Source organism: Urocitellus parryii, chromosome 4, assembly GCF_045843805.1.
Source record: "Urocitellus parryii isolate mUroPar1 chromosome 4, mUroPar1.hap1, whole genome shotgun sequence".
Taxonomy (NCBI): Eukaryota; Metazoa; Chordata; class Mammalia; order Rodentia; family Sciuridae; genus Urocitellus; species Urocitellus parryii.
Genome location: NC_135534.1, coordinates 54,095,317 through 54,108,392, shown reverse-complemented (window position 1 = coordinate 54,108,392; position 13,076 = coordinate 54,095,317). Strand labels below are relative to the sequence as shown.

General features: G+C 42.6%; 1 protein-coding gene across 8 annotated transcripts in view; it reads right to left on the bottom strand.

Annotated features, from left to right (window-relative positions):
• Scube2 (signal peptide, CUB domain and EGF like domain containing 2) overlaps positions 1-9,462 on the bottom strand; it is a 75,597-nt gene extending 66,135 nt beyond the window's left edge. For 3 of the 8 annotated variants that reach the window (XM_026409595.2, XM_026409598.2, XM_026409599.2), the window contains exons 1-2: positions 9,150-9,460; positions 7,738-7,860 (exon numbers count right to left, since the gene is read on the bottom strand). In XM_026409595.2, coding sequence (XP_026265380.2) covers positions 7,738-7,860; positions 9,150-9,267 — 241 coding nt within the window. In that variant the 5' untranslated portion in view covers positions 9,268-9,460. Of the gene's footprint in view, positions 1-7,737; positions 7,861-9,149 lie in introns of all 8 variants that reach the window. The other 5 variants (XM_026409600.2, XM_026409601.2, XM_026409604.2 and 2 more) reach the window with 3 other exon arrangements.
• Between the last annotated feature and the right edge of the window lie 3,614 nt (positions 9,463-13,076).

Here is a 13,076-nt window from a genome sequence, read left to right as displayed (position 1 = left end):
GGGCTAGGGTTGTGGCTCAGAGGTAAAGTACGCCTCTCGCACGCACTGGATCCTGGGTTCAATCCTTAGCACCATGTAAAAAATAAATGAGTGAAATAAAGGTATTGTGTCCAACTGTAAAATAAATATTTAAAAATAAATAAATAAATAAATAAATAAATAATAAAAGTTGGGTTTCTAGCTCAGTGGTAAAGTGCCCCTGGGTTCAATCCCCAGTAAGTAGGGTGAGTGGGCAAGGGTGAATATGAAGATAAACCACAGAGTCAGAGAAAGTAATTGCAAGTCATATGCTTTACAAAGGACTTAAAAATAGTGAGACAACTGAATTTTAAAGGGCAAGAGATTTAAAAACACATTTCAGGGGCTGGGGTTGTAGCTCAATGGTAGAGTGCTTGCTTAGCATGTGTGAGGCACTAGGTTTTATTCCCAGAACCACATAAAAATAAATAAATAAAATAAAAGTCGACTGACCAAAAAAAAAAAAAAAAAAAAAAAGAAAGAAAGAAATGGTAAAAAAAGAAAAAAGAAAGATAAAGACATTTGATCAAAAATGGTATGCCAATGGCTAATAAGCACATGAAAAAAATGCTCAATACTATTAATGACTAGAGAAACGCAAATTAAGACTACCATTTCACACTCACTTGAATAATAACAATGACAGACAATAACAAATGTTGACAAAGATGTGGAAAAATGGGGATCCTTTTGCCATACATTGCTGATGAGAACATAAAATAGCACAACCACTTTGGAAAACAGTTTAGTAGTTTCTTTTCCTTTTTTTAAGTGTATGGTTCAGTATTATTAAGTCATTCATAATGTTGTGCAATCATCACCTCCATTCATCTCCATTAAATCTTTTCATCTTGTAAAATTAAAATTTTTTACCCATTAAACAATTAACTCCTAATCTCCACCCCAGCCTCTGGCAATCACCATCTACTTTCAGTCTCTTTGATTTGGACTATTCTAAGTATCTCAGATACATAGATTCAAACTATTTGTCTCTTGATAACTGACTTATTTCAGTTAGTATAATGTTCTCAAAGTTTACCCAATTAAGTATGTGACAAGATTTTATTTTTTTGATACCAATAACTGAACCTAGGCCCTGCTCTACCACAGGGCTACATCCTCAGTTTTTTTATTTTGAGAAAGAATCTCACTAAATTGCTCAGAAACTCACTAAATTGGTGAGGCTGGCCTTGAACTTGTAAGAACAAGGGATTACAGGCACATTGTGAGGTTGCTGGGATTGAAGCCCCCAGTTTATGTTTCCTTCTTTTGTAAGGATGACAATAGTTCTATTGTATGTATGTAGCACATTTTGCTTATCCATTCATCCAATGTCAGGTGAACATTTTGATTGTTTATACCTTTTGGCTATTGTAAATGATGCTATGAACACAGATGTATAAAAATCTCTTCAAAATTCTCCTATCAGCTAAGCATGGTAGCACTAACCTATAATCCCAGCAATTTGGAGGGGTGAGGCAAGAGGATTGCAAGTTTAAGGCCAGTCTCGGCAACTTAGGGAGAACCTGTCTCAAAAACAAAATAAAAAGCTGAGTGCGGTGGCACACATCTGTAATCCCAGCAGCTCAGGAGGCTGAGGCAGGAGGATCAAGAGTTCAAAGTCAGCCTTTTTTGCTGAGGCTTCAGCAAAAGAGAGACATTAAGCAACTCAGTGAGACCCTGTCTCTAAATAAAATACAAAACAGTGCTGGGGATGTGGTTCAGTGGTTGAGTGCCCCTGAGTTTAATATCCGGTACCAAAAGAATAAATAAATAAATAAAATTTAAAATCGAGGTATAGGTGGTACATACCATTGATCTCAGCAACTTGGAAGGTTGAAGCAGGAAGATCCCAAGTTCAAGGTCACCCTCAATGACTTAGCAAGGCCCTAAGCAACTTAGCAAGATCCTGTCTCAAAATTAAAATTAAAAAGATCTGGGAATGTAGCTCAGTGATAAAGTGCCACTGAGTTAAATCCCCAGTACCAAAAAAATTAAAAATAAAATTAAAAGAGCTGATGGTGTCAGGCACAGTGGTGCATGCCTGTAATCCCAGTGGCTAGGGAGGCTGAGGCAGGAGGATCACCAGTTCAAAGCCAGCTACAGGAAAAGTAAGGCACTAAGCAACTCAGTGAGACCCTGTCACTAAATAAAATACAAAATAGGGCTAGGGATGTGGCTCAGTGAGTTCAACTCCTGGTACCACCCCCCATAAAGAAAGGAGCTGATGGTATAACTTAGAAATAGAGCACCCCTGAGTTCAATCTTCAGTACTTCCAAAACCAAAAAACAAAAAAGGCAAATGACGATGCTATGGTTGGTAAGTTATGCATCAGTAAAGTTGCTAAAAAAACAAACAAACATAAATTTATCTGTTTACTTGTCCAAAAGAAATAAAGAAAGCATAAACCAGAAACTACAGAGACCGGTGACCTACAAGGAATGAGGAAAGGAGTGGAAAGATGGAGAGAGAGGAACAGGGTAACAGAAATGAGGAGGGAGCCACACTTCTCTGAGGTACATTTTTGAATAGCTTTGATTCTTAGAACCATAATGATGATTTTTATACATAGATGTATACACACATATATACAACCAACCAGGAGATGGGGTGAGAGGTAGGGTGATAAAAACGAAACACAAAAAGGAACAAATGAACCTAATGTATTATAAATTAATAACATAAACACACTGAAAGGAATAGGAAAGAAAAGTACCACACTGAAAGGAATAGGAATAGAAAACAAATGGATGTATAATTGGATGTTTTAGAGCTAAAATAAAAAATAGTTGTATGCTATATTCTAGTTAGTAAATCTGGTTTACTCACAGGGTTATGGCTCAGTCACTCTATAAATACTTGTGTCTATATTAGGATTAAACAAAGAGGTAAACACATTGCAGATAATGAGAGCCAGACTTCTCACTGTTGGAGAAAGAAGTTATAAATAAACAAAGAGCAGCTGGATGCAGTGGCACATGCCTGTAATCCCCACAGCTCAGGAGGCAGAGGCACGAGGATTGGGAGTTCAAAACCAGCCTCAACAAAAGTGAGGCACTAAGCAACTCAATGAGGCGCTGTATCTAAATAAAATACAAAATAGGCTGGGGATATGGCTTGGTGGTTAGGTGCCCCTGAGTTCAATTCCTGGTACCAAAATAATAATAATAATAATAATTAAAGAGGAATAATGAATTTTTGATATTGATATGGAATCCAAAGTGTCAGTGTACCATTTTCCAATTAAAGGGGTCAGACTGCATTAGAGAAGTGGATGATTCCAGGGTTGAAGATAAGAAAAAAGATTTAACCCAAGCATCTTAAAATACCAGAAAATCAGGAATTTCTCAAAAAACAGATGTCAGAATGACACAGGAAACACTGGGAAGGAAATCCTAATGGCTGAAGCTGGAATGATTTGAGCCAAAAATAAATTATTATACATATAATAAAATCAACTCCCATAAGTCCACAGTGTTATATAAGTACATACATAAATAAATGCATAAATAAATAGGAAAGAAAAAGCAGTTTTTTCTTAAGAAGAATCTCAATTAATAGATGTATAAGGAATGAGGAAAGTACAAAAAAAAATGTAGGCACACATCACAGTAATAATTGTTGCAGGGAAGATCCAGAACTGTATCCCAACATCCTTAGATAAACATTTAAGAAGAAACAATATTGACCCTGGGCTCAAAGTATCTTCCCCAAATATGTTTCTATTGTAATGGGAAACCAGTAGTAACTATGAAGTGGAGAAACCCAGCAGACACTGTCTTAACCAGGTGACCAAGGTTAAAAAAAGCTAGAAATGGAATATGATGATACCTGTCTCCCTGATGTGATCCACTAAAAAGAACACACAGCATTTCTATGGCGGTCCTGCCCCAAATAAATAATCTCAATCTTATCATTGGAAAACACAAGACATTCTCTTATATCAATTCTTTTTTTATTTATAACTTTATTTATTTATTTTTATGTGGTGGCTGAGGATCTAACTCAGTGCCTCACATGTGCTAGGCAAGCTCTCTACCACTGAGCTACAACCCCAGCCCCTTATATCAATTCTTATCTTGAGAAAACATAAGACAAACAAAGCCAGCAGTATTCATCAAAAAAAAAAAAAAAAAGAATGTCAATGTCATGAAACACCAGGAAAGACTGAAGAAGTGTTACAGATTGGGTGAGACAAAAGAGAAGCACCGGCTGAATACACTGTGAGACCTTGAATTCAATTCTGGAACAGAAAAATAATATCAGGGGGAAATTGGTGAAATCCGAATAACATTTACAATTTAGTGAATAACATTATGCCCGTGTTAATTTTCTGGTTTTGTAAGCTAGTAAAATTAGAGTAAGATGAGCAAAGGACATAGATGAATTCTTTACTGTTCTGCACTCGAAATAAAAAATATAAAGGGCCAGGGATGTAGCTCAGTGGCTCAATCACTTATCTAAAGCCACTTCTGAATCACATTATTTAAAAAAACTACTTATTTCAGGCCCATACTTCCATTCCTCTAATATTTTGTAGAAGAAACTTTATGGAAGATAATTCCAGTCACTCCAGGCAAACCCAGTTCCCATTCGTGAGAGTAATTATGAGCAGTGAGGCTGGTGAGAATCACATCACAAATGATACCTTGGGTTGGGCCCCAGAGACCAAAAAATTAGTAAACAAAGCAACACAGATAAAGGAGTTATATCTTTGAATATCCACATCTTTGAATCCTTACAATCTTTATTTCTCTCCTTTTCCTTCTTAAAAGAAAATTTCCATTTCTGAACTCTTGGAGCAAGAAATCCAAACTAAACAGGGATATCCTGACTCACAACATTAATACTACAAGTATTCAAAACACCAAATCATTTCAGGTTTTAGGTTTTTTAAAAATATTTTATTTTTCAGTTCTACACAATCTTTGTTTTATTTATTTATTTTTATGTGGTGCTGAGGATCAAACCCAGGGCCTCGCACGAGTGAAGTGAGCTCTACCGCTGAGCCACAACCCCAGCCCTCAGATTTTAGTTTAACATGATAGTACAAAGAATATGTATTTGTTGTTAACAGTGATTACCTGTGGGTAAAGGGATGAGAAGTGCTTTTAATTTTCTCAACATTTTTGCATTTTGATTTTTTATAACAATAATCATAGATTATTTAAAAGCAAATCGAAATATATAAAAGCAACAATGCCAATTATTAGTTATTTTAAACTAAATAGTAGCCTTTTCTATTGTACTCTGCTAGCAATTCAATTTCACTTGTAATATGTCAAACAAGAGCTCAGAGTAAGGAAACTCTTGCCAGGTGTCACTTGAGACATCATTTATTAAAGACATATTTTATCTAAAAGAAACCAATGACACAGTTTTGTGCCCCTGGAGAATATACAGTGACTAGAGGATATGTTATATACACATGGTAAAAATGTGAATTTTTTCCCCCAAGCAGAGAAGCAACATGTGAATTCTGATACTGCAATTAGAATATTTAATACAGAGGGTGTGATATGGAGGAATTTGCATAGAGATGTTTGTTTCTGGAAGTCTTTTGACCTCCCAAGACACAGGGCAGAGCAAGAGAGAGACAGATACAGAGATGGCTGTCAGAGATGGCTGTGGCTGCCTGCCTCTGAGAAAAATACAAACTTGGCTTCACAAACACAAGGGTTTTAAGAGGGACCACCAACCCCTGACTGTGAACCTGACTCAGATCTGCGCTCCTCTGGCACAAAAGAGAGTTTCCCAAATGATTTCCCAAGGAGTGTCTTTACCTACCACAAAACCCAAATTTTCCCATTATAATTCCATTTTTCAAATCTCAGGATGTCTCAGGTAAGACCAGGAGGTGGGGGCTGGGAGAGGTTAAGTCATTGCTACAATACTACAAATGCACTTGACAGTCACCTCTTTAATCATCTAAATATTCTGTACCTAGATATTTCATTCACAGGTTCGAGTATTTTTGGAAAATACCTTGTGTCAAGGTGTCAATGATTGAGCTCATCTTGCACAGTCATTTATTTAAAAACTAGTGCCAGGCACGATGGTGCATGTCTGTAATCCTAGATATTTAGGAGGCTGAGGAAGGAGGATTGCAAGTTCAAGTCTAGCCTGTGCAACTTATTGTGAGATTCTGTCTCAAAATTTTAAAAAAAACAGAAAGAACTAGGGGTGTAGCTCAGTGGTAGAGCCTCCCTGGTTCCAATCCAGTACCAAAATAAAACAAAACAAAAGAACAAGAACGAGTGTTTACCACATACCAGGCAGTACTGGATATTACACACTGTTCCAACACCAAGAACCTTCATTACTCAGAGGCCACAAGATGAAACAGATTGGTTTGAAACATTAGGGTTTGAACACGAGGTCATTAAAAGGCACTAAAATAGGTATGTATTAAAAGTTTTCCTCCTGTCTAATGAGGTATTTTTCAAAGTGCTTAATAGGGACTTTGACTACTCACTATGTAGGTTTAGATCCTGCAAGTATTCAGGTCAGTTCCTGCCAGGGTTAAGCTCAAGTTGTAAAGAGTATAAAACCTCTCAGACTGAAGGGGTTGGGTCCAGAGGCAGGAGGGAGTTGCAGGAATGAATTCAATGCACCTCATCAATTTTAACCTTCTTCCTGCATAGGAAGACTATAAGTAATATAAATAGTAGGATTTCTGGCCAGGTTCATTAGTGCAAGCCTGAAATCCCAGCTACTCAGGAGGTGAAGGCAGGAGGCTAAGGCTGTAGGATCACAAGTTCAAGGCCAGCTTGGACAATTTAGAAACCCTGCCTCAAAAAAAAAAAAAAAAAATTAAAATGACTAGGAATGTTGCTCTATGGTAGATAGACCCTGAGTTCCAACTCCAGTGCTGCTAAATAAATAAATAGTATGATTTCTTACCCAACCAAAGGGGGACAGAAACAAGCTGAGTGAATATATGAGAGAGGTGGAGCTGGGACAGAACTGGGGTAGAGACATGACCTTTTTTCATCAGCAGACTTGTGTGATCATTGCCACAAATCCCCTGAGCCTCGATGTCCCCATCTGAGTGATAGATTGGACCAGAGCTCCATGAAGAGCCTACCAGCTCCACTGTATGATGATTTCCATCCCTAAGAACAGCCTCCTCCTGTGAGTGCCCAGTCTCCATCAAGTTCTGAACTTTAAAGTTCATGACACTGAACTAATCCCCAGTGGGCAGAGTCCGGACTTTGCATTCCCAGATCTGAAGCACTAATGGTTAAAATACTCCTTTACACACATCTTTCAAGGGTGAAATTTCAGCTCAGATGAGGTGTAGCTCTAAAGCTTGGCAAGTCCCAATGCCAAACATCTCAAAGCCATGGACAGGACGGAGCCTCCAGAGCCAGAAGGAGAGGGCAAGATTCCAGCACTCAATCTCCAGTAAGGGGGTGCATATTGCGCCAGGGAGACAGGATCAGCCCTGCTCTGGCAGGCACAGCTCTCCCATGAGTACGGCTGAGTGGGACCAAAAGATACTAAAACACCTCTTATCATTTCTACAAGCTCAATAAAAGGACATTTCAAAGCCAGTTAAAACTATGATCAACCCTAACCTGATGTTTACAGTCAAAGCTTTAAGGATCTACAATACATTTCAGACAGCAGGTGGTGTGATTCAAGATGGAGGCAGCATTTTTACCAACATGAGTGTCCACTACTAGCCCACCTACAATGGTCCCCAAGTCACTTACCTTCACACTGCCTGCCCTGCCCTTGGTAGCCAGGTTTGCAGGAGCACTTGTAAGAGGTGGGTGTGTTCTGACACAGGGCATCTGTATGGCAGTCATCTAGCCCTTGGGCACACTCATCCACATCTGTAAAAGAGCACAGTGAGCACCTGATTTGGTGTCCAAGTCATGTGTGATCTGGCTTGGCCCTCTTTAACATCACCTTCCACCAGCCCACCCCTCTTGACTCCTCAGAACCGAAAGTGCTTGAGAGCCCTGGGATGAGCCATACCATGTCCAGGTCCCTATTGCTAGGTCCATCTGGTTTCCTCTAATTGGAATTACTCCACCATCACCAACTGGCCTTCAAGACTTGGTTCAGATTCACCTCCTTCTGGAAGCCTGCCATGACTCTCACCATAGGGGAGTTATATGCTATCCTGTGCTCTCCTTTCACAGTACACATATCATGTAGGGTTCTCATTATTTCCTGGCTGTATCTTCACTAGACAATGTCTTGACTGAGTCATGGCCTTGATATCAAGCCAGCACAGTGCCTGGCACATAAGGAAACAACAGTAAAATGCCTTCGGAGGGAAGAACCAAATTGGCAAAACAGCTCTGAAAGGAGAGCAGTTGTCTGTCACCCAGAGGTTTACCCTGGGCTCTGAGCAAAAACTATCCAGAGCTCTCAGATGGAGCAAACCCGATATAGTGCCCAACTGCCCCACCCGCACCCCTGCCCATGCTCTTCACCTGGGAACTGGCCTTCGAAAAAGTATTTCCTGGGTTGACCCCTCTCCAGGATGTTAATGTAAAACGAGAGTTTTGAAAGTATTACAAGTCCAGTTAGTGCAGAATTTCCAGAGTTCTTTCCTCTGGCTGCCCAAAATCTAGGCTGATTGCTGCTTAAGGACATTTCCAAGTTTTCAAACAGTGATCATTCCGCAGATACAAGTTGACCCCGAGGGCCACTAGGAGAACTTCCCATATAAAAGAAAAAGCCAGGGAAAGGCTGCTCTGGCCTCCTGGATGTACCCCAGGCTTGGCCCTCAGTTTCCCCATCTACACAATGGGGACCTGGCCTGGAGGCCCCAATACTCTCCTCCCTGCTCAACTGCTACAATCTGACCAGCCAGCAGGCACTTTTGGGGGAGGGCGGGAGCAGAGTCCCTGGGCTATGGGATGTAAACTGTCAATAGCCCAAGGTCCGAGGCTGGGCCAGGGAAATCAGGCCCTGGGCCTCTAGCCCAAGCGATAGTGGAGCCTCGGCCTGGTCAGCGGGTGAGGGCCCCAGGAGAGCAAGGGCCACGCGAACTCCAGCCGCCGAGCCCCTGGTCCCGCGCTGCCGGCCCCCAGGACACTCTTCCCACCGCCCGCCTGCTCGTCTGAGCCGCCGCGCTGTGCCAGGTGCACCCTAGCGGACCGACACTCACCTTCTGGCTGCCCGGTGAAGCGGCCCCGGCTCGGCGGGACGGTCGCGGTCAGTAGCAGCGGCAGCAGCAGCAGCAGCGCCCGGGTCGCCCCGGGACGGCCGCAGCTCGCGGCCCCCATGGAAGGCGCGGCGGCTGCGGGCAAAGGCGACGCAACACGGGCGGCGAGCGCGGCGTCGGCAGCTCCGGGAGGTGTGTGCGGGCGCCCTGCCCGCCGCGCTCTGACACCCCCGGCCGGGCCCCGCCCGCTCCCCGAGCCCCGGCCTCATTTTCACAGGGTCCTCCCCGGGCCGGGGCGGGCGGCGCGGGGGGCAGTGCCTCCCCGCCCGCCCTTGCCCCTCCCCGGCCCCGGGCGGAGGGGGCGCGGCCGCGGTGGCCCGAGGGCGGCTGTCAGCCTGCCGGGGCGGGCCTGGCGGTGCCCGCGTCCCGCGCAGCTCCCGGCACCAACCGCTGCTACCGCACCCGCTTGACTCCAGCGCTCCAAGAACCTTGTCGGTGCTCCACCGGTTCGCAGTGTCCTACAACTTGACCCACTACCTCTTGTGAGGACGAATAGTCTTACTAGCCTGAAAAGTTCGGTTACAGGGCACCCCGAAAGTGTCCAGTATGGTTCCCAAACTCCAAAGCCGTCTTGGGACTACACATACTCTTGACCCTGTGAGTAGCACTCAAGAAAACGGCAATGCAAATGGAGAGAGTGGTAGCTTCTCTGTTGACGCCTGCACATATCCGCAGCGTTCTCCATACTGTTCAACCCACACCCTCTGATTTCCCATCCCACAACCCTTTGAAGACACCGGCCCACTTGTCCCGCTGTGGGTCACGATGTCACAGAAAGAAATACACTTCTGGACTTAGAATCACTGCAAAAAAAAAAAAAAATGTTCCTTTCACTGTAAACCAGTTAAATGTTATTTTCTTGAAGGGAAACGTGTCTAGAGATCAAGAGTGGGCCAGCAACAAAAAAACGGCTCCAACTTTTCCTGGAATGCAGGTGGCATTGATGATCATCTAAACTCATAAACATCAGGTCTGGCCAGCCTGCCATTCGGTTCTCCAAGCTTAACAGTCCTTACAAGGGAACACAGGCACCAGGTCTTCCTACATCACCCTAGGCACAGATGAGATTGTTGGAGCTGTACACTAAGCATCACTTCAGGAACAAACAAGCCCTAGATGCAAGAAATGCCATACTTAGGTATATGAGTGTTTTCCATTGAGTTTCTCTGCCCAGCATTTTTCCACTCTCTCCTATGAAAACACACATGATAATTCCTTTGGTGAACAAAACAAATGTCACAGAAAACCCCACTTAGGTCATGCACACAAACACAAATTTTTTGGGGGGGGCACATCTGCTACCCTGAACTCCCACCCTCTGCACCCTCAGCACCTCTATCTGCTACTAGCCACCCTGCCCAGGGCCCCTGCTGAGCCTGCCTCTTTGCAGGTGTTACTAGTGTTGCTGCTTGATGGAGAATTTGAGAAAATAAGTTTTCTGTAGTAGTTTTCAGATTGACCTTTTCATTCGCAGCAAAGGCAGGCAGGTTCCATCCCTTTTTCTGTCTTCTGCTCCTCCCTCCCTCCCCTTTTGTGTTTGGTGCTGAGAGAGACATTCAGCTATTTCTAGTCATAGGATGGTTTTTACACATTTGTAAATCTTCACTTAGTGAAACGTTCTCTCCGCCTTTGTCTTTGTGTTCTTAATGGTAGCCATAAATTATCGCCTTCTTTTCTCTCCACTGCATCAGGCTTCATTGCTTTTGAAATGATCAAAGTTATTTCTTTTTAAAATCCAACTAGAAACTGCCCATTGTGTGACACAGAGCTCTTTAGCTCCAGTCAAAGCATATAAATACATAAAGCTGCCTATTAAACTCTAGGGAGCCTCCTCCAATCCCCTTGGGCCTGGCAAAGAAAAAGGACATGTGCTATTCTTTCCCTCTCTGTTTCCCCAAGTTTAAGTATCAGTTGGAATACAAATTAATAATGATAAACCCCAGTGCTTCTCTGCCTAAGAGGGAAGTTTTTGTCATATTTCCTGGAAAAGTTCAGCATTGGTGTGAATCTCAAAAAATGTTTTGAACCCTATTTTGTTTATCCTGACTTCCATACAAATGTGCTTTCAGTTGGTTGGCTCTCAGACTCCTGGGCAACCTTCTGACACTTGAGATTAAAGTCAATATGGTTTACAACAGGGAATTTCCATAGGGGAAATGTCACTACTTTCAATGTCAGGAGGGACTTGGTTAGCCCCTGTGGTAGCTGCTGTCTGCCCTCTATTGTGCAGCTGAGGTCCCCACAAAACTTCTCAGAAAGGCCACAACACTTTCCCTGGACTGAGGCTGATTCTCTGTCCCCTCACAGCAGGCTGAGAGGCCATGAACCAGGCCTGAGGGGGCAGAGGCCTAGCCAGCCCAGTATCACTGGGTACCTTTCAGTGCCTGTCTTTCCTGACATCTTGAGCAGCCTCTGAGAGGTTGACTACTTCCTCCTTGTGGAAACCCTCCCTCTCCAGGTTTTCATCGAAGCAGGAAAACTCCTGGTTTTCCTCCCACCTCTCAGGAAATGCCTTCATCATCACCTTGGGATCCTCTTTCCAAAAGTTCTAGATGATTCAGTCATTCCCTTGATTCCATAATATAAATCGCCAGTCTGCAGTGTCCTCTACTGCCTACTGGATACTACCTTGATTTCCTATAGGTCCCTCTGATTGAACATGTTCCAAACAGAGCTCATCTTCTTCCTCAATCCAGTTCTTTCTTGGTGCCCTCTCTTTCAGGGAAGAGCGCCAACATTCTGCTGCAACCAAGTCAGAGGCCTGGCAGTCATCCTGGACTTCATTCTTTCTCTTCCCACCACTTCCAATCATAATTTCTATCTTCTTACCATCTCTCTAAACCATCCTCTTCCTCTATGCCCATTGCCCAAACTCGGCCTCATCGTCCCTCACCTGGTCTGTTGCTCCTCCTTTGTGATTCCCTACAGGTGTCCCTCCCTAGAATATCATCTCTTTTCAGTACATCTAATTCAGGGGCTGAGAGAGTAAGATGTAAATTTATTTTTCTTTCTTTCTTTCTTTTTTTTTTTTTTTTTGTACTGAGGATTGAACCCAGAGGTGCTTAATCTCTGAGCCACATCCCCAGCCATTTTTATTTTTTATTTAGAGACAGGGTCTCACTAAGTTGCTGAGGCTGGCTTTAAACTTGAAATCCTTTTGCCTCAGCCTCCAGAGTGGCTGGGATTATAGGCATGTGCCACTGTGCCTGACAGATGTAAATTTCATCATATAATTTCCTGACTTCCTCAGGCCAAAGTAAAAACTCCCTTAGTATAGCTACTCGAGAGTGTTGGGCAGTAACTTTGGAGAAGAATGTGCCTCCTCACTTCTAGGTCAATGCCCAAAAGAAAAGAGTGCATCCATTCACCAAAAGACAGACATAGGAAGGTTTATAATAACTGTATTTATGCCATCACAGAACTGGAAATGACCCAGATGCACATCAACGAGAAAATGAACAAATTGTGAGATATTTATTCAATGGAATACTCGAGAAAAAGAAAATGAACAAACTCTGATATATGCAACAACACAGAGGCATGTTACAGACATTACGTGAGTAAAAGAAGCCAAATATAAAAGGGTACATTTGTATAATTCCACTTCTATGAAGTTTAAGAGCAAGCAGAATTAATTAATATTGATAGAGGCCAGAATAGTAGTTCCCTCTGGGGATGGATATTCTGGGAAAAAGCATGAAGAAAATTTCTGGAATGCTGGAAATGTTCTAGATCTTGATCTCCATGATGATTATATGAGTTGATTATACATATGAAAAATTTGTTGGAATGTTGCCTTGTGTTTAATGTACTTTATTGTATGTATGTTTTACCTCAATAACTTGAAACAAGAACAGCCTAGCCAAGGAC